This window comes from Antedon mediterranea, chromosome 6, assembly GCF_964355755.1.
Source record: "Antedon mediterranea chromosome 6, ecAntMedi1.1, whole genome shotgun sequence".
NCBI classification, from domain to species: domain Eukaryota; kingdom Metazoa; phylum Echinodermata; class Crinoidea; order Comatulida; family Antedonidae; genus Antedon; species Antedon mediterranea.
This window is the reverse complement of record NC_092675.1, coordinates 1,110,005-1,131,318: the sequence shown is the minus strand read 5'-3', so window position 1 is coordinate 1,131,318 and position 21,314 is coordinate 1,110,005. Positions and strand designations below refer to the sequence as shown.

Here is a 21,314-nt window from a genome sequence, read left to right as displayed (position 1 = left end):
GGTTACAGATTGAGCTAGCTACGAACGTTTTTCTGGTTTATTTTGACACTAAATTTAAGTACCAACTTTCATCACAAATTGCACTATGACACCTTGAATCGCACTCTTAGTAGACCCGTTAGAAATAAAGTAATAACAAGAAGTGCACACAATATAATACAATAATAGATAGATATAAAATATGATAATGCTTGTTTTGCATGTTACACTATAGATGTTGTTTTTCAACTTATACAAAAAACTCACAGTCACGTATCATTGATTTTTCTATAAACGGATGTAAATCGTGATCACATCATCCAATGTTGATCAATAGTTGAACGAAATTATTTGTTGAGAAATCGATTGGACTGTCTTGGTAGATATATACAATATAGGTTGTCGTGCTTCGATTTTTGTATTTTGTAAGCTATTTGTGCTGTGGCTGAAAATAGGGTTAAAATGAAACAAGATAACCTGGCAATTAATTCTGCGCATGCTCTCTAACGTTCTTTTAATTCTCATAGCTAAACAGGTAAATGTTGTTGTTAAATTGCCGAAAATGATCTGCTTTATTTTAGCTTAATCATTGTATTTGATTTACTCATGTTAACATTATGATAAATTATACATTTACCTGAATTTAGGAAACCCAATATTTCTCAAAATACCAACATTCGTTCCGTAAAAATGAAGCGTTTAAATACGACTGTCTAAATTGTTTTCTTTTGCTAGGAAAATCGCTATTCATTTCCTCGGCTGGCTTGGTTATATTAGTGTAGGCTACACACACGCTCTTTGAAAAGAAAATTGTCTAATATAGCAACAACAAAAACATCTGAATAACATAGTCCCAGGTCTAGGCCTAGCCTGTCCGGGCCAGAGAGGCAGAGCTAGCTACTAGCTAGGCCTAGAGGCTAGGCCCTAGGCCTACTACTACTTTTTAGCCTAAGGCCTAGCTAGGAAGGATAGTAGGCTAGGCAGCACTGTCCTGTCTGCATGCAGTAGTGCAGCTGGCTGGACTAGGCCTAGCTAGCTAGGCATGCCACGTAGGGCGACTGCACGTTTCGAGAGGCACCATTGATACTGAAAGTAACCAGGCCTTGTCTTTTGAAAATTTTAGGTGTGCTACAATTTGCACTCCTCAATACATTCAGAGGTGCTGTTTGTATTTTTTTTGGTGTGTAGAAGTTTACCAAATTTAGGCGTGTTGTAAATTGCACACCTCAAAGGCAGTTTAGGAGTGTGTTAGGTGAGTGATCGCACTCGCTCGCCTTAAAAGACCAGGCCTGCATCTCCAACCTTTTTTACTATTCTTTTATTTAGGATGGCTCCAAGAAAGGGCAAGCAACAAAAAGAAGAAGTCCAAGTTCAACTTGGACCACAAGTTACTGAAGGCGAGAATGTTTTTGGTGTTGCACACATTTTTGCATCTTTCAATGACACATTTGTGCATGTGACAGATTTGTCCGGAAAGTATGTTATCATTGAAATTCAGTATTGTGTTTTTACCTGGTTGCAATTGAGTACTTGCCTAGCAAAAAAACAAATCCGCATGTCTCTTATGATCAAATGTAATTTTCATCTGATAACTGGTTTTAAATTTTTCTTGCCAGATTTATGAATAAATTGATTACTTTTATCGTTATAATTTTGCAACTATGTTACAACAAATTTTCAGTTTAAATGTCACCACAACAGCCAGCTATGCTGGATTTTAGACTAGCACCCAGTAGTTATTAGTTCCTCTTGATTTTTGTTATTTTCTTTCGTCGTCATTGGTTATTCCAAGACTCTACCATTTTAAAAATGACCAGCTTTAAAAAAAGAATAACACTGTTACAGCGGTCGCTTAAAATGTCAAAGAAATGTAATTTTTCAAATTTTATCTTTTGAGATAATTATTATGTTATAATTAATCATCATAATTTGTAGAGAGACTATTTGCCGAGTAACTGGTGGGATGAAGGTGAAGGCCGATCGTGATGAAGCTTCACCATATGCTGCTATGTTGGCAGCTCAAGATGTAGCAGCTAGATGCAAAGAGATTGGAATCACTGCCCTACACATCAAACTCAGGGCTACTGGAGGCAACAAGTGAGTTTACAGCAATTAGCTGCACCACATAGCTTGTGTTAGAGATTCTAGGCCCACTGTGGGTGTACCCAGTAAGCAACCTAAGGGCCTGTTTATACCACTACATTGGCTTATTGTTTGAACAGAAATTAATTCCTTATAATTACTAAACCACCTGTATACTGACTGACATTATTTTATTGTCCATAGTAATATAAATGGTAATTCATTTGAAACTGGCATGAAAAATATTTAAAAAACAAAGATATACTATACAAATTCAACTAAATACACAAATATACATTAAAAGCTAGTTAAGTAGAATACATACAGATTAAAAGCTTCTATCATAAAATTATAAAAATATTAAAAAGTAGGAATTGCACAATGATACATTACCACTACAGTTTCCTATCTTTTTGCCGTGAGTTTATCAAATGTATGACGTTGGCTATAAAGGTGTAACGGGATGGGTTTGTTCTTGTCTTAGGGAGCCTACCACTTCGGGATCGAAAAAAATGATCATTTAGGGGATGACTGACATCACCCATTATACGCAAAGCAGCCTGTATTTATCTATCATTATATAATTCATCCAGACATTCATTTAAGGCTACCTAAGGAACGGCCACATTTTTAAAACTTGATTTGGCCTTTTGCTTATTTTATTTGTTATCTATATTGAGAGTAGACCCAGCCATAGGTGCCCACAGCATTGTAATTTCTTTTTCAGTAATGTGCCTTTGGATTTACTGTAACTAACAAATGATTGTTTTTTTAAAAATTAGAACAAAGACTCCAGGACCAGGAGCACAATCAGCCCTTAGAGCTCTCGCAAGATCTGGTATGAAGATTGGCCGTATTGGTAAGGCACATTCTATCATCATCATTTATTTATGATACAGTTGACCATTTCTTCAAAAAATATATTCAGTTACAGTAAAAAAATATTTAAGTAAATGTTTGTACATTTATAAAATACTCATTCCCTAGGTTTTCAATATATACACTCTATATATCATTAAAAAAAAGACATCTATTGGATATTATTCGCTTTATTTTTTATTTAGACAATCAAAAAATTTACAAAATACTAGTACAATGTTATTTACTTATAAATGTCTATGTATACTTATTTCATTCAGAGGATGTTACTCCAATTCCATCAGACAGTACACGCAGAAAGGGTGGACGACGTGGAAGACGTCTCTAGAAGTATTGCCAGAATGGTCGGACAATATGAAAGAACATCGTTATCAAAATATGTCTATAGTTGGTCCATGGTGGTGAAGAAGAGTCATTGTAATTAAAACTGTATCTGAATCAAAATATTGTAACTTGTATGTTATTTCAGTGTCTTTATTTTGGTTATAAAGTCCTATAGCGTAACTTCTTTCAATACAGTATATCAATTAAAAGACTCTGTTACACAAACACTGTTTGTGGTAAACAATGTGTCTACTCAAATTCTTCAATACGGAGCTTTCGATTTTTGCCAAGAACTATAAGAAATACGATGCTATTGAAGTGTTGGAGGTAGAAAGTGAGGAAGCGTTTCCTAACTTGCGCGCAATTAATTTATGACCCACAGTAAAACCTTGAAAAGAAGCACCCCTCTTTGGTCTGCAAAAGTTATCTTGAAAAGAAGCCGAGTGAGGTTGTTTTCGAGATAGAATATTTGAATAACAAAGGTGATTTAATGCCAGGTATCTTGTGATGCAGATATAATATATGATCGAGTTTATAACATACAGTAATTTTACAGTTTTAAATGGTATTTTATCACAAATAAAATTGACAGTTAAATGTCTAAACAATCGTGTTGTAGTAGCAAATCAGCAGTCATGGACGCATTTAGACGCCCTCTAGAGTTTGCAAGTAATCTAGTAAAGATGCCCATCTCGGGCTTCTTTTCAAGACAGACCACAAGCCCCCACAACCCCATGGGCTTCTTTTCAAGATAGACCACAAGCCCCCCACAACCCCATGGGCTTCTTTTCAAGATAGACCACAAGCCATCTCAAAATGATTGAAACAAAAAAAGAGTATCTTGTGTATTAAAATGACTATCAGCAGCAACAAGCAAATGGATGATTCTGGATCATAATAAGTCCACGTACATCTAAAGCTCTGTCTACACTATCAAACTTTATGCAACAAATGGGTTATCCTATAAAATACAAGCAAGCAATGTACACACTCCTGATTGAAGTCCGTCACGATTTCTATATATATATATTTTTTTTAATAACAATTCAATTTCTTTATTGCTGCAAATGCCATCAAGGACTAATATCCGCTAAAACATACTACATGTAGAGCATATATTGTGTATATGTTTGTCTTGTGAACCTCTGATGGTCCCTAATGATCAGCAATAGCTGGATGGATCACCCTCATTAAATATGGATAAAAAACATATACATATTTACATTTAAAATTGTTGTTATCATTACTATAGTTATTATTATCATTACTATTGTCGTCGTTATTATAATTATTATTATTTATTACAACATAGTACAATAATTAGATACGTTGCAATCCAGCAATTTGACGCATTTTTTAGACCTAGGTATTTGTAATTGCAAATAATATTTAATAATATCGTACTTGGTAAACCAAATCTTTTATTGGAATTGGTTTCAATCATCACTATAATCTACTATCTGTTTTGACACCTTCAATTGAAATAATCAATTCAACTTTTATTACGAACTGTCCTTTGTCATACAACAAACAAAAGAATTTATTCGAATAAACGCACCCATAAAACATCATTTTGAATAAATTGAATATTTATTTATGTCTTCGAAGAAATACACAATACACTACACAATATTATATTGCAACACATAGGCCTATATTTGTAATAATAGAAGTTATTGATTGACATGATCTACAATTTACCAAGCTTTTTTTAATTTATTTTTAGGTCCCTACTGATTTGATCACTTCTCGGTATTATTAATTATGTTGTATTTTTTCATATCTGGGGGTTGATTATACATGTTACAATATTACACCCCAAAAAAATAAACGCCTCCCCCGAATAAACGCCTACCTCGAATAAGCGAATTCCTCCCCAGCTCTGAAAACCCTCCTTTATAAAGCCCCCGGGCGTTTATTCGAGTAAATCCCGGTAGCGTGAAGGATACTCTACCAAATAAGACCATCATATTCACTAGCATTGTGCCCCGCATTGTGCAAAGAAGGCTATTGAAATTGATAGTAGTTAAATTAATTATCTTTGAAAACAATTCCATTATTTTATATTAAATAGGGCCTACGGAGGAGCAAGGCTCAGACAGACAACACGAAGAGATATTAATTAATTAATAGGCAACATTTTAAAAATGTACAAATAATGTTAAAATGTTAATTTTAAAATCTCTCTATGCGAGACTTTATGTTGTATCAAAAAAGGGGGACAACATACTGTACTTTAAAGGCGTGGTTGCATACGCCCTTCCCGTTACTCATTTTGCCAATTACTTTATTTCATGTCAATGAGTTCAAGCATGAGATGATTTTTAAGACCAAATACTCTCATTTTAAGCCTGTTCTCATATTATAGTAGACTAGTGGTAAACTTAAATTGAATTTTCTCTTGATAATTTTGTTGTAAACTTACGGGACTCCCCCTCGACAACTGAAGTCATGCGAGTATATAGTGACGCAATTCTCCACATGCGCATGATTTAGAGCTTGACAATCGATTTGTCGAGCATTTCCGACAAAGTCCGAAGTTATCAGGTGCCATATTGTGTTATTGTTTTGATAGCCAGCAGAGGATCGAGTGTACGTCGTGTGTGTGGGACTTTAAATGTAGATAAAAAGTAGTCAATTTTCCCCCTTAAATTCGGGATTCTCAAAGTCCATATAGGTTCATGTGTGGTTGTACTTTTCGAAATGTTAGATTGGAAATAATATTCGTGTTATCTGACAATAAGTCTAGGCTTATTAGGTCATTTACCGGTATATCTAATTCATTACGGAATTCCTTTGTCGTCTGGCCAAGTTTGGCCCTACAACAAGCACTACTCTCCCTGGCCGATCAGCTGGTCTGACGTACATAAAACAGAGCGGAGAAACCCACCGACAGATCGGCCTAGCTTTAGACAATAAGGCACCGATTCTTGTCCTGTTCTTTGTTGAAGAACAGTAGGACTAACTACAAAAAAAGGTAATATTGTGTCATGGAGTTTATGTTTGATTGGGAGGATGGTGATCGGTTTTCTTTTGAGGATAGTGATCGGTTTGAAGAGGACTCGCTTTGTTCTTGGTTGAGTGACACAGAAAGTATTTGTAACAACTGGCGAGGCTGGAAGAAAGGGGCAGCCGGGGGATCACCTACAACATCACAGGCAGCGGCAGCAGCCCCCGTCGAAACATGTGACGGTAATTTTGGTTTACATTTGTACTGTTTTAAAAAAGTCTAGGCCTAGGCCTATTCATTTATTTGTTTGTTTTTTTTAATTCAAAAGTAAACTTTTAGGCCTAGGCTAGTCTTTGTTTCCGCAGCCAAAACAAAAAATTGTGTAATTAATACAAAAATAAAGTCCAGTCATTACCGAACCACCAAACCAAGACTAGAGCCCAATCACAACTGATTTGAATGAGATAATTTATCGGTTAATTTTTCTCGAGCGAAATAGTACACACTGTTTCCACAGACTGTTTATCAGTTAATTTTTGACTGCGAAAATATGGCCTAAGTAGTTGAAATTATATGTTGTATTTGGCATGGCTAATTTGTGTTTCTAGGTTTGACCCTAACCTAACCCCACATGAATAATGATATTCATCCTGGTCGAGGAATTAAAATTAAGATGAAGAACATGCTATAACATTGTACACCATCCATTACACACAAGTTCAATTCCCTACCTTCTGATTTCAAAATAATCTGTCTGGTGGTACACTCTCACACATTTTTCCCGACGAAAGATCATTATATTTAGCTGTTCTTATTTTTTTTCCTATGGTTAAACTCAAACCATACATGTACATTAAAGAGAGTATGATCACCTTTTTTTTCTATTATTAAATCCATATAAAATATCATTTTTTCTTCAGCAAAGTGTAAAAAATAATTGTTGATGAAAATTGGCAACATTTCAAGTCTGCTCTCAAAATAGAGCTTGTGTACAATTTCATTTTCCATATGAGAGTTATAAATCCATCTATTACTGTATATGGGGGCAGTTCGTGTATCCCCTTCACAATAGTCTCAGTAACAGTTCCAATCAAGGAAATGAATGCCTGTTTGTTATAGTTATTATAAATTAATATAATTCGTTTCTTAGAAGTTTTGCCATTGGTCGAGCTAGCTGCAAGGACTGTAGCATTTCACATTCCATTTGAAGTTGTAGAGAATGTCTATCCACCTGTTCCTGAAAATCTACAACTGCGGATCTCCTTTTGGAGCTTCCCAGAAAATGAGGATGATATACGGTATGTGACTGTCTTGTTATTGTGTTTGTTTCTGTTAGTCAACTTCAATCAAGCCAGTTTTTAACAGTTAAATTATATTTTAACTATATTGCTTTATAACTGTTATTTTTAAAATGATATTTAATTTTTTTGCTGCCAAGAAAATGTGGTAATTTATTCATTATTAATCAGTTATCTGTTCACAACAGAAACAAGCCCATTGTCATTATTTTTAGTTGTACAGTACTGTACATTGTAAGGCCATTTCCTTCAAGGTCTACCATACCATACAGCCTAAACCTTAGCTCAAGGTTTGTCCTTCCAGTAAAGTTTAATCTAGCACCAACCCAATGTACATATACATGTGTTATACTGTATAACAGATATTAGGCCTACTATATTAATTTTAATGTCAACATATAACAAATTAAAGTATGGTACAATAAGTGGTATAACTAATGATAACTATATTGTGTAATTTCTTTGTATTCTAATATTAATAAGCAGAATAGCTATGGTAGATTTATGAATCATTCTTTAATCACATAAAATCACAAAGACAATACTATTTTGATTGATTTTCTTATAGGAGACCATAAATATATTAATTATTTGAAGATCTAGATTCCTTTTAATAAACATTCTCTTCCCTTTTTTAGGTTGTATTCCTGTTTAGCTAATGGGAGTCCAGAAGAATTTCAGAAGGGTGAGCTTTTACTGAAAAGTAAAGTGGTGAAGGATGTTTTACAAATTGGTAAGCATTAAAATGTTATCATTTAATTATTTTATCATGAAAAGTGACTAGGGGTCAGTTTTCTTAGATCTCCTATTGTATGTATATACTGGTATAGTCTTTCTTACAGTACATGAGTTCCTTATCAGTGGCATAACGCAGAGGCCTAAGGCCCCTGGTTTAGGAACCCTAAGTGACCATCTAACGCTGGAGGCCTCAGGCGTTTTTAGCACACATTAACAATATATATTTTTTTCTCTAACAAGGATTTCATCTTAGTGGAACCATTGGACCATCGACAACCTTGTCAATCAAAGATACCTTTAATGTGGCCATTACCTTCTACAAGAGACGCATAACAACATGTAGCTGCACATGCACCATAACGGGCAAGTGGTGTTCTCACGTCGTCGCGCTCTGCCTTTATCGTATTGTGAATGCGGAAAATGTTTGTCTGCGTGCACCAGTTTCAGAATCGTTGTCGCGCCTTCATCGTGATCAGCTTCAGAAGTTTGCACAATACTTAATTAGTGAACTACCACAACAAGTAAGTGGGCAATGCAATTTTAGGAGTACACGTAAATTCTCACCTTTTTAACTCTTAATTTTCTTGACAAATTTTGACAAATATTGTCACAGAGCTTACACATAAACAAAGCAAGTTTTCTTGTGACTGTCATTTGTATTGGGGAAATATTTTTTAAAGAAAAGGAAAGATTTTTGTTTGATTGCTCAAGAAATGGAAATTAAAAAATGTTGTTGTTTATAGATTCTACCAACAGCTCAACGATTGCTAGATGAATTACTGTCATCGCAAGCCAATACCATCAATACAGTTCGTGGAGCCCCAGATCCTACTGCAGGACCACCAGCGACTGAACCAAGCCAGTGGTTCCTGGATGATAGCCTATTACATGAGAACATCAAGAAGACATTATTGCGCTTTTGTGGACCAGGTCCACTTGTTTTTAGGTAATGTCATCATCAGTCTCTACTTATGCTGAAATTAATGTTAGCTTAAATTGTATTTTAATTATTGTATGTTTGTAATTATATGCATTAACGTTATCCATTACTCACAAAAATAAGTGCCCGTTCAAATATGGTAATTTTTACTGATAAATAAAATGAAACCCAAACATGTGTATCAGCACATGGGCAATAATATGCGAAAATACAGTACAGTACATCTTAAACTACTTCTATCCCAACTCAGAGCAAAAGGACAAAAACGTGTATGCATTCTTTAAATAATATTGATTTTGTCTTATCAGTGATGTGAATTCCCTGTACCTATCAAACCCTGCTCCTGCTGCGTCAGCTGAATGGACCAACTTATTACGTCCACTGAGAGGACGAGAACCAGAAGGCGTCTGGAATCTGTTATCTATAATTCGTGAATTGTTTCGAAGACGTGATAGTAATGCCATCTTTCTCTTAAAGATTCTTACAGAAGAATGTATTTCTTGTGAACAGGTATGATTTACTAAAAATACATGAACAAAAAATACATTCATTTCATTATGATTTCCACCATCGTGTGTTGTGATGATAATTTCTTTGGACTGAAGTTTTTCATCATTTAGCTGTGACCAAAAATTATGCCTTTAATACCTTCTTTAATGCCTTTTTTACATAATAATTTCTTAATTTTACCTGTAGGTTGTTGTGTGGTGGTTTAGTATACGTACCTCAGCGATTCACTCTCACCACGGTAACCATGGTCACCGTGCTCATAACAACAACAGTTCGTCAATGCAGAATCAGCATTCATGTGCAAGTATGTGTGATGAGATCGTAACTCTGTGGCGTTACGCCTCACTGAATCCTGCTAACTCCCCCGCACAGCGTAAACAGTTTGGTGCTGAATTCCGTAAATGGCACCTTCAGGTTATCGAGAGTTCCAAGAAGGGGCGACGAGTGGGAGGAGGAGGTGCGAATGTACGTAAAGTTGACATGGACGTTTTTTCAGGATTTAAACCAGCTATCGAGGCATGCCTTCAGGATTGGAATGACTTTCCAATCGAGGGCGTTACATTTTCAGAACGGAATTCTGAAGAAGATGTTTGTAATTGGATAGAGGATGATCATTTTGCAGCATCGTCCAAAGATTACACTGTGCCACAATCGGACTGCAAGCATTCCACTGATACAAAACATGTCAATCGGCAGAAATCTGATGAATGCGACTCTGACTTTATTGCAATTGACAGTTCAGACTCTCGTGGCGACGAAACAGAAAATATTGTACAATCTATTGAAGGTTTGCATGTTTTAGACGGAGATGACGAGTCGGAATCTGCAAATGTAGTCCAAGGAGCAAGAAGGAAAAATAAGAGTAAACATTCTGAGAAAGATTTCTCAAATCGAGAAAAAAGTGATGGAGATTCAGACGGTTCAAACACTGAAACATCTAACGTTGTGGATGATGCAGCACCGGCTTCCATCCCTGATGGTGCCGCTGCAGCCGAAGCACCCCCGGGCCAAGTCAAAGAGCCTGATGAATTAAACATGTACTTTTATGACACAAAGGCTAAAGTTCAAGATGTACCAAAAAAGAAGAAAGATGAAGTGTATAATCCATTTAATGGTGTCAAACCGGTTGATGATAAAATGCAGGTGTGTATATGTATATGATGCCCTGAGTTCTTTATAGTGCACACAAGCCATATATGTACACCGAGAAAGTTCTACCACCAGAACTATGATCTAGGAGAGACTTGAACCTGTACTGCTATTATGGTTTGTGACGCCCCTGCCTTAACCACTTGGAACTTGACTCTACTAAACATTTTAAATTATAATGTCTTCATAAATTATTTTTATAAAAAATGGTATAAAACATTCTCTTACAGCAGATAAACTACAAAAATGATCTGTATTGTTTTCGGGGCGACTTCATTATGCCAAATAGTCTTAATTAGAAATAATTCATTGTTATTTCTGTGTTTGTTTCTGTATTAAAACATACATTTTGTAATTTCAGATACAGTTTAACAGAACAGAGGCACTGTATGTACATGGCCATACATGGTATGCCTGTCATCTAGCCATCCAGCTAGCTGAGGAGATGGTAGCTAATCCACCTAAGCTTGATACCGAGATACCAAGTGGATTATCCAATAAGGTTTAATATTATCTTAAATCTTAATACAAATGTATTTAAGAAGCATTCAACAGCATTACATGTCAATATAAGATAAAAATATAAAACTATGATGTTTTAAACCCCTTATCCTGAACCAGAATTTGATTTATTTAATAGTATTTATCCTCAGTTGAAGAAATTGAGCTTGGTTCCTCCATGGCAGCCCAAGAATGAGTCTGAGATGGAACAATATGCCCTGGTTAAACCTCTACACTTTTAAAAGATGTACTGGGTTCTTTCAAATGCACACAAGCCAGACGTGTACACTGGACCCCCAGTTAATTCCAGACTCGTATAGTATAAATAAACTTGTTTTAACCATTTTTTGTTGTTAATCCTACAGGTAAGAAAACGCTACCTTCACCAGCAGAGTAAATTAGCTAGTCAATTACTGTTTAAGATCAGCTTCCTCTGCAGTGTTCTAGCAGAACAGCCTGGTTGCCATAACCTAGCATTTCAAATTGGATTGCTAGGTTTACAGATTACTAGACAGCCTGCATCAACTAAAGGACTTGAGGTAAGTCATTGACAAAATAGTTTAAAGATTGATAAATTAAGCATATTAATCCATGAGATCATACAGTAGATACAGCCAATGTATATTGAAATCTCATCTCAAAAAATGAATGTTTATAATGAATGAATGAGCTTTTTCAAGAGTTGAAAGATTGTTGTATTATGAGGCATCCTGAGTTGAAAGTTTAACTATTCTATTCAAGGCAGAGCCAGGCTAAATAAAGCAGTCAGAATTTCAACAAAATCGACCAATAAAATGGTTAGGATACATTAGGTGTGCTATAAAAAATAATGTATGATTATATGATACTAATTTTCATACTGTAATATGTAGTGATAACACTAATCAATCAATGCAAAGTAATTCTCGGGTGGGCCTCGAACCCACGACCTCCAGATTACTAGCCCGGTGTTCGTAATCCTCCGAGCTTGAGCTGATGGCTAGGGGTTGTGATTTCTTTTTGTTTATTTGTGATTTATATTTTAAATATTTGTTTCATCCAGGTGAAATTAGCAAACCAGGAGTCTGAACTAGTTCTGTTATTGAAGAGGGTTCCACTAGGAGTTCCAGAAATGGATCAGCTACGGCAGCTGGCGGAGCAAATGCGCAATTGGTCGATGCAGAAACTTGCAGAGGGCGTTCTGCCACTTATGCTTGCTGGCTACATCTTTGAGGCCATGTGCTTAACATCATCAGGTGCGCATGAAAAATTCACTTATTAATAATAATAGTTATAATAATAATAATTTTAGTTTTAAAATATATGTATTTTTAATTTCTACATTTATTATTATAATTATTATATTATATTATGTAATTTTATTGTACAAAAACTATAAGTTTATGTAAATATTTTTTCAGCATTGTCACCAGGGAGATCTCCATCCAAATCAATCATAACGACAGAACATCGACAGGAAGATGAAATTCTAGGGTTTGAGGCTGCAGTGGCCGCTCTGGCAATGAAAAACAACGTATCAGAAGCTGCTCACCCATTGCTGTGTGAAGGAACACGAAGACAACGTGGAGACTTAGCTTTGTCCATGTGTATGCACTACAGAGATGACCAGACGAGGCTTAGAAGGGTTGGTATTCAGTGTATTACTTTCTTTCTTTGTCCATGTGTATTCACTACAGAGATGACCAGACAAGGCTTAGAAGGGTTTGTATTCAGTGTATTACTTTCTTGCTTTGTCCATGTGTATTCACTACAGAGATGACCAGACAAGGCTTAGAAGGGTTGGTATTCAGTGTATTACTTTCTTGCTTTGTCCATGTGTATTCACTACAGAGATGACCAGACAAGGCTTAGAAGGGTTGGTATTCAGTGTATTACTTTCTTGCTTTGTCCATGTGTATGCACTACAGAGATGACCAGACAAGGCTTAGAAGGGTTTGTATTCAGTGTATTACTTTCTTGCTTTGTCCATGTGTATTCACTACAGAGATGACCAGACAAGGCTTAGAAGGGTTGGTATTCAGTGTATTACTTTCTTGCTTTGTCCATGTGTATTCACTACAGAGATGACCAGACAAGGCTTAGAAGGGTTGGTATTCAGTGTATTACTTTCTTGCTTTGTCCATGTGTATTCACTACAGAGATGACCAGACAAGGCTTAGAAGGGTTTGTATTCAGTGTATTACTTTCTTGCTTTGTCCATGTGTATGCACTACAGAGATGACCAGACGAGGCTTAGAAGGGTTTGTATTCAGTGTATTACTTTCTTGCTTTGTCCATGTGTATTCACTACAGAGATGACCAGACAAGGCTTAGAAGGGTTTGTATTCAGTGTATTACTTTCTTTCTTTGTCCATGTGTATTCACTACAGAGATGACCAGACGAGGCTTAGAAGGGTTTGTATTCAGTGTATTACTTTCTTGCTTTGTCCATGTGTATTCACTACAGAGATGAACCAGACAAGGCTTAGAAGGGTTTGTATTCAGTGTATTACTTTCTTGCTTTGTCCATGTGTATTCACTACAGAGATGACCAGACAAGGCTTAGAAGGGTTTGTATTCAGTGTATTACTTTCTTGCTTTGTCCATGTGTATTCACTACAGAGATGACCAGACAAGGCTTAGAAGGGTTTGTATTCAGTGTATTACTTTCTTGCTTTGTCCATGTGTATGCACTACAGAGATGACCAGACGAGGCTTAGAAGGGTTTGTATTCAGTGAATTACTTTCTTTCTTTCCTACGAGCATTGCCTAGGCCATTTATTATACATAAGCCATTGGCCCAAATACATCAATATAAATATAAACAATAAATTAAATGTTACAGTATAGCATTAATATACAATCACCTTTCTTCTACATAAATCTTTATCTTACATATTAAAGAATGGTATATGACCAAGTACAATCCCTCCCCCCCCCCCTCACATTTCCCCAAATTATTCCCTTGAACTATATACAGTCTTAAAAGTATTTGTTTCTTGAAGTATACATTTTAACAAAAATAAGTTTTTGTAATCTTTGACTTGAAAAGGTTGTTTGATTGATGTCAAATTTTAGATAATTTTTAAATAATGAAAATAACAAAGTGTACCATTAACAATATTTATCAATATTCACTTCAGATATTAGATGCATTCTTGGACAAACAGCATTTAAGTCCTACACAGAAAGTTGTGCAGTGTATTCCAAGTTCTATAGCTCCAAATAAACCTACATTTCAATCAACGGCATCAAGGCAAACTGTTAGTGAAGCATCAAGAAGGGAACAACCACATCACCATGTTGTCAACAGAGCATCTAGTCATGAGGCTAGAACCACAAACCATGACCAGAAGAAAGGAAACCAATCCGTTGATAGCAAAGGCCGACGGGCAAAACATCTAGATGGTGCACGGAGTGGCGCATGCGATTCTGAAGATAGAAACGCTAGAAGAAGCGGCTCCTCTAAAGACTGCCTTGAGCATGAACATGTTCAAAGTATGTTAGCACAACAGCAGACTGGGAAAAGTGCCTCTATGGTTACAAGCTGGGAGGAGGAAGCTGCTGGTGCACATGGCGGTGCCTCTTGTAGCAGTAACCCATCTAAGTGGGACAAAATGTTTGGACGACATACAAAGAGAAGTCGAGGTTAATATTTCTTTTCATTTGTGAATTGAAACTACAGTTGTTCCCCTATCTCATTAATGATTTACTTTTAAATGTGAGCTCATACTTATAGTAGGCATTCTGCAACTTTATTAGGAATGAGAATGATAATTAACTGTTGGCCAATCAATAATAAACTATTGATCAAAAACAGTAAACAAATCACTTTTGCAACTTATGTTTACCCCCAGCATAATGAACAAAACAAAAATATTTCAATTTAATATTTTGAATCATTAATATCCAAATTCTTGTATAATGTTTAAAGCTTAAAACTAAAAAAGAAGTTGGTTTTAATATAGAAATGGCAAGCATTGATAGTAGTGCACCAGAGACCACATCCAGTGACAATTCACCTGCCCTAGGGCGTCGGTTACCACCTTCAGGTGGCTGGAGTAGGCATCAAGGGCCTGGAAGTGACAGCGGCAGCAGTGGCAACTCTAGTGACTCCCTTAGTTCTAGTAGTTCATGGGACAGGCCAGCAAACGCTGCTCCCAATGAATCAAGAGATCACATAGAAGGGTAAGTAGGCTACTTAGGAAGCTCATTTATTTATACTGTATATATATATTTCATTAATATAACAATATCTGTATAACATTAACATGCTGTGAAACTCTGTCTACACTATTAAACTAGTTTGGAAAATTAAAAATAAGTGTGATGTCCCCAAATATGGTAGTGATATGCTTAAATATGGTAGTGATATGACATCATCATGTCCATATATGGACACATCACATTTTTCTGTCACATAAAGTTTGATAGTGTAGACAGAGTTTAGGATTGTCCTTACATCTGAAAATAAGTCTTTTCCCAATCTCAATAGCAAGTATTATTTGATAATTCACAGATTTTTTTTTTTGGGGGGGGGGGGGGTGGGGTGGGGAGTGCTAACATATAATTATAATAGTATGTCAAAAAGTTATAAAGTAGAGCATGATATCATTTTAACTGGTGAAAGGGAGAGCGTGCGCCCCTAGCTCCAGTAAGCATTGTTCCATTGTAGATCACACAGCAGTGTGCTTACCTTCTCAGCCACACCCAAATATGTAAGTTATTGTGCAGGGAAATCAATGTGTATGTGTATGCACCTAAACTTCATCATGTATTTTAACAACATTTATTTTGCATTGTAATCATTGTGTTATATGTGTACTTAATATTTCAATCATTGGTCTTGGTTTTATAGTGCAATAAATGTTGCATTAAGGGTAGGACCTTGTGTGGCATCCGAAATGAACGAATCAAGAAGTTCAACTCCTAGCCCCCGTAATGGAAGGTATGTGTACCACAAAGGTTACTGTAGAACTATGATTTTATAGTACAGTAATATACAAATATTGCCTGCTTAAAGGTGAAATATAAGATTTGACATCCCTGAGGGAATGTTTCCCGAAGCGCAAGCTCAGGGAAATATATATTCATTTGAACAAAATATCATTCCCAAGGGTATGTCAAATATTATATTTTACCGCTATAAAAGACAATATCTGCTATATTATGTAGCAAACAACCAGTAGAATATCTGATTGGTTGGGTAGCTAGGCCTCCTTATGTAAATAAGCCTGCCTAGGCTAGTTAGGCGTTGCGTTCACCTTACCTTGCGAAGAATAATATACAGATAATTACTAATTAATGACACGGTGGACTAATCTTTGTGAGTTCGAGTCCCAGTAGATGACTTTTATTTATTTATCGCAATGCCTTATGCTATTACTATAATAATTTGTGTAGAATGCATTAATCTATTAAAGACAACAATAAAGATCAAAGATAATAAAGCAATACTAATAAAGGTCATCTAACAGCAAAATAATAATTTATAATAATTAACCTTTATAAAGGTAATTGCATTTTTCTATTTTCTTTGCAACCAATATGAAAAGAATTTTGTATTTGATTTCAAACTCTTTTCAGATATCGTGGGAAAAACCGAACATACTGTCCTTCAATACCTAATCAGCCAAGCGAGGCATCCGCTCATTTTTACCTAGAGCTAGCAAAGACCATAGTCACCAAAGCTGGTGGTAACTCTAGTCCAACACACTTTACTCAGAATCCAGCCAATAACAACCAGTCTGGTCCTCATCGGGGACTGTTATTGGCTGCTTTTGAAGTTGGGTTTTATGCCCTCAGCTTATACAATGCTGTATCACCAAACTGGCTCTCGAGGACATATTCTGCATATGAGTCGTTTATTAGAAGTAAGTTAGTTGTAAATATAGACAATGATTGAAAATTTGATTTATGACCAATCATATGCCATACATGCATATCACAATGTCTCTTTAGTGCAGAGTGGATAACAATAACAAAAAACAATATAATGTTTTATTTGTGTATATTTTTGATGAGATTATTTTATTGTGACTATTATTTTTGTTGTAGAGGGATGTTATATTTACTGAGGCTCTCATAACAAGTCTTAGTAGTTTATGAACCTAAAAATACCAATATCCTGAATTATAAAATTTCTCAATTATAAACCCTGGTTGAACATAGCAAGAGATGTTACTGTATAATATTTAAACAAAACTTTTCATTGAGGTCATTGCACTGTTTCAGGTCAAGCTCTTGAGTTGGGTAGTGGTGGAATCAATATTCTTGTTAACTATTGGGAAGGACATCTGACGCCAGCAGAAGCTGCTGCCATAGCTGACCGTGCATCAAGATGTCGTGACCTACAGATGGTTCAAGCTGCAGCTGAGCTTGCTTTGTCCTGTCTCTCTCATGCCCATGCTTTAAATCCATCAGATGTCAACAGAGCTTTGCTACAGGTAGATATCTAGCACATACATCCTCCCACACTAACAAATAGTAACAAACTTATTATTTGATGTTGAAACAAAATATGTTTAGTAGTGTGAAGACAATTCATGTTTCAAAGAACCTTAAAAACATCTGGTAGTATGTTCCTTACTCAAGTAGTACAGTATTCACTTAGTTAGGAACATTTTTACATTTTAAGTGTTACCGAATACCCAGTATAATTAGTGAATGTGGCCACTGGTGCACAGCTATAGACAAGTTAGCACTTTACCTATTTCCCTTTAATGATTATTATTATAATATAACTATTATTTCATAATCTTTGGGATAATACCAGCATACTACATACTTTATCATACTACTACATACTACTACATTATCTTTATAACATATATTATGCGATGTCTTTGACCTTTTATCAATAAGTATAACTATATTTTTATCACTTGCACTGATAAAGGGCTAGTGTTCCCCGAAAGCTCTGCTAATTTTTCTGCCTATTTTACTTTATTGTTTTGATTTAGCTTTTCGTGAATTTTTTTGTATCTCTATTGAGATCCGGCCACTGATACCCACAGCATTGTCATTTTTTCAGTAATTTGGATTTATATATTTTACTCTATATATATATTATGTTTTTCCCCCTTTGTTTTAGTGTAAAGAACAAGATGTGAACATGCTGAGTAAGGCATGTTTAGCAGTTGAGAATGCTGCCAAAGGAGGAGATGTTTACCCTGATGTACTCTTTACTGTTGGTAAACACTGGGAATGGCTTCACAAGCAAACACAGCATCACCGTGATGATGATGCCAACATTCCACCAGAGGACAACAATATTGCAGTTGCGGGAGCAATGGTTGCGCAAGGAATGATACCACCATACCATGAGGCTGTACCAGTATCTATTCCACTACCGCTATACCACACTTATCCTTTACAGTATGGGGCTAGGCCTAACCATCCATCTCATCCCTACCATCCAGCAAGGCCTGGCTTTATTCCTCACAATCAGCCACCAACATCACAAGCAAATGCAATGTATGGTCCACCAATGTTTCCACCAGGCTCTCTGCCCTATGTACCTGCAGTTGGCTTCCCTTCAAGAGGAATTGTAGGCCCAACTGTTCAACCGTACATGGGTGGTACACCTCCAGTCTCTGCCATGCTTCCAGCTTCAGGAAGAGGTGCCAGAACAGGATCACCAGCTCTAGTTCCTGCTGCTGTAGTACCACACCAGAGTCAGTATTACCTTCATCACACATACCGAGTAGGTATGCTGGCAATGGATACACTAGCTAGACGGGTACACGATGAACGTTATCAGTCGCGGTTCTCTCGTAATCCTCCATATGGAGAAGATGTAAAGTGGCTACTCGGTATAGCTAAGAAACTAGGTATGTATCAACATTTGTATAATGAATTTAAACAAATTCCGGAATTTAAATTGCAATACTTAATTTTTTTTTTTACGATTTATCTAAGAAATATTTTTCCATTTTTTAAATTAGGTGCGTCACATGTGCAGCAGTATTGCCTCAGTGTTCCAAACATCATATTTAGTCCGTATGTTCTTCAAGAGATTGTGACCGAGTCCGCTCAATTCCTGTCAAATGTCCATCATACGCCGCTACAGAACACGCTACGAACACCGCCACTAACACACATAATTCAGAAATGCCAGCAGATGTACATGCAGTGTATTCATCAGCGTATGAATCATATTAACCAGCACGAGTATGAGGAGGTACTCGGGATTATGCGCAACGCACAGAGCGCGTTCCTCATGTCACCGTGTGGAGGTAGCCAATTCCAAGACTTTTTAAATAATTTACATCGTATGAAACCTGGCAAACGCGAAATGCTGACACGGATAATATCAAGCCTATCGTTTGGTAACATCTATGAACATTCATTATCAAATCGCTGACGTGGTTATTGCATTTACATAAAATAATTTAGGCTGAGTTTTATTGAGAAATAGTAACTAGATGAATGTGTTACTAATCTTGTTCAACCACAAAGTGGTTATAATTAGATGTTGCTTTAATTATTACGGATGAATATGTGCATTCATTATGTAAAAGTTCGGTGTAAAGAAACTTTCTTTTTGTGAAATACAGTACTTCAGAATGTAGAAATGATGTTGCATATAATTTGGAATGAAGAACAAAAATGACCTAATGTACGCAGCGATAGGTATTGTGTATTATTAAGCATTTTTGGTTTTATTATACCGAAATTATTGATTTTTGTATATAAATCTTAATACTATTTATTATACATTTTTAAAGTTTGTCGTGAATGTGTGTTTAATGTTATAGTTAGAAGTTCATTAACAATTATTCTGAGACAATGAGGTCATTTTAAAAGAATTGAAATTTGTATTGAAAAATAAATAAGAATTTGCTCCTGACACCAAATAAAACCCTACAAACAAAATACTAAGAGAAGATAAATGTGAAAAATGTTGTAGACATACTGTACGGCTATGAGCACTCACTGGCTAAACCCAGGGGGCCCATGAGCATTATAATATGCTGAAGAAGGCTAAAAACGCCCCAGGCCTCCAGAGTTGGAACTTGGAGCGCCACTTTGGTTTCCTAAACCAGGGGACTCGGGCCTCTGCTTTATGCCATTGACAGTTATCCGGATTCCAAAACCTGTAGAGAAAAATGTAACATTGTATGTATTTAGTCCTTAGTTTTTCTGCAAACACGTGGTCAGCTCTATTGTTCTATGTTTTACTAAATGTATATTTTAAACTCTAGTTAAGATCTTTTTTCATAATGTTTAATGTGATTATAAAGGTGGTAATCTTTGCTTGCCTGCTTAACCAATTGACATTTGTTTTCTAAAATGGTATTTTATTCTACTAAAGAGTGAGATTTCAGTTTGTGATGATCTACAACTATGCATATGCATTGCAAATCTAAAGGTCCATATTATCTTATAGATTTCAAATTTGTACCACTGTATTTTAAATCTAAATATGTGTGTGAGTCTATTACACAGTGGAGTATTCCACATTTTAAACATGGCTGATACAGATAATAAGTAAATATTTCAGGAGAAATATATTTTTTTGAAGCCTATTATATTAATTTCTGTCTACACTATCAAAGTCATTTGACAAAAAAAAAGTGTGATGCCCAAATATGGTAGTGATATGCTTTAATGTGGCACATCACAGTTTGCTTTGTCACATAAAGTTTAATAATGTAGACAGAACTTTAAAACATTGGGTAAAAAAACTATAACTGTTTTGTTTTATTTAAGTTTTTGAATTTATTTTACTACTTTTTAATACTATGACCCATGTGCATCCTCAGGTATTGTAATTTAAACAATTTAAAGGCTACATACAAATGTTGTAAATATAGTACCATGACCTACAGAACAGAAATAAACAATTAAAATTTAAAACTGTAGTTTGTTCTATATGTTCTGTATTTAATTCAAGTACTCTAACTTTTATACCTTTTTTTTTACATTTTTGATTGTAGATTTTAGATGAAAAGTAAATTCCACTGAAGACACGTCTTGCGTT

General features: G+C 35.6%; 2 protein-coding genes across 3 annotated transcripts; both read left to right on the top strand.

The window, feature by feature from the left end:
* Positions 1-430: 430 nt before the first annotated feature.
* Positions 431-3,384, top strand: LOC140051952 (small ribosomal subunit protein uS11). Its single transcript, XM_072097308.1, has 5 exons — positions 431-514; positions 1,306-1,455; positions 1,915-2,076; positions 2,844-2,920; positions 3,201-3,384. The coding sequence occupies exons 2-5, from the start codon at positions 1,307-1,309 to the stop codon at positions 3,266-3,268; spliced, it is 456 nt and encodes a 151-aa protein (XP_071953409.1). The 5' UTR covers positions 431-514; position 1,306; the 3' UTR covers positions 3,269-3,384.
* Positions 3,385-5,850: 2,466 nt separating this feature from the next.
* On the top strand, positions 5,851-21,252 carry LOC140052151 (zinc finger SWIM domain-containing protein 8-like). 2 transcript variants are annotated; one of them, XM_072097585.1, is made up of 18 exons: positions 5,851-6,456; positions 7,365-7,512; positions 8,151-8,245; positions 8,491-8,771; positions 8,994-9,196; positions 9,499-9,700; positions 9,887-10,843; positions 11,211-11,351; positions 11,716-11,889; positions 12,393-12,585; positions 12,763-12,974; positions 14,473-14,977; positions 15,298-15,517; positions 16,188-16,277; positions 16,916-17,202; positions 17,564-17,775; positions 18,423-19,161; positions 19,276-21,252. In XM_072097585.1, the coding sequence occupies exons 1-18, from the start codon at positions 6,255-6,257 to the stop codon at positions 19,692-19,694; spliced, it is 5,280 nt and encodes a 1,759-aa protein (XP_071953686.1). In that variant the 5' UTR covers positions 5,851-6,254; the 3' UTR covers positions 19,695-21,252. The 2 variants fall into 2 exon arrangements, with proteins under 2 accessions (XP_071953686.1, XP_071953685.1); XM_072097584.1 differs by having other exon boundaries at positions 12,751-12,974.
* Positions 21,253-21,314: the final 62 nt, after the last annotated feature.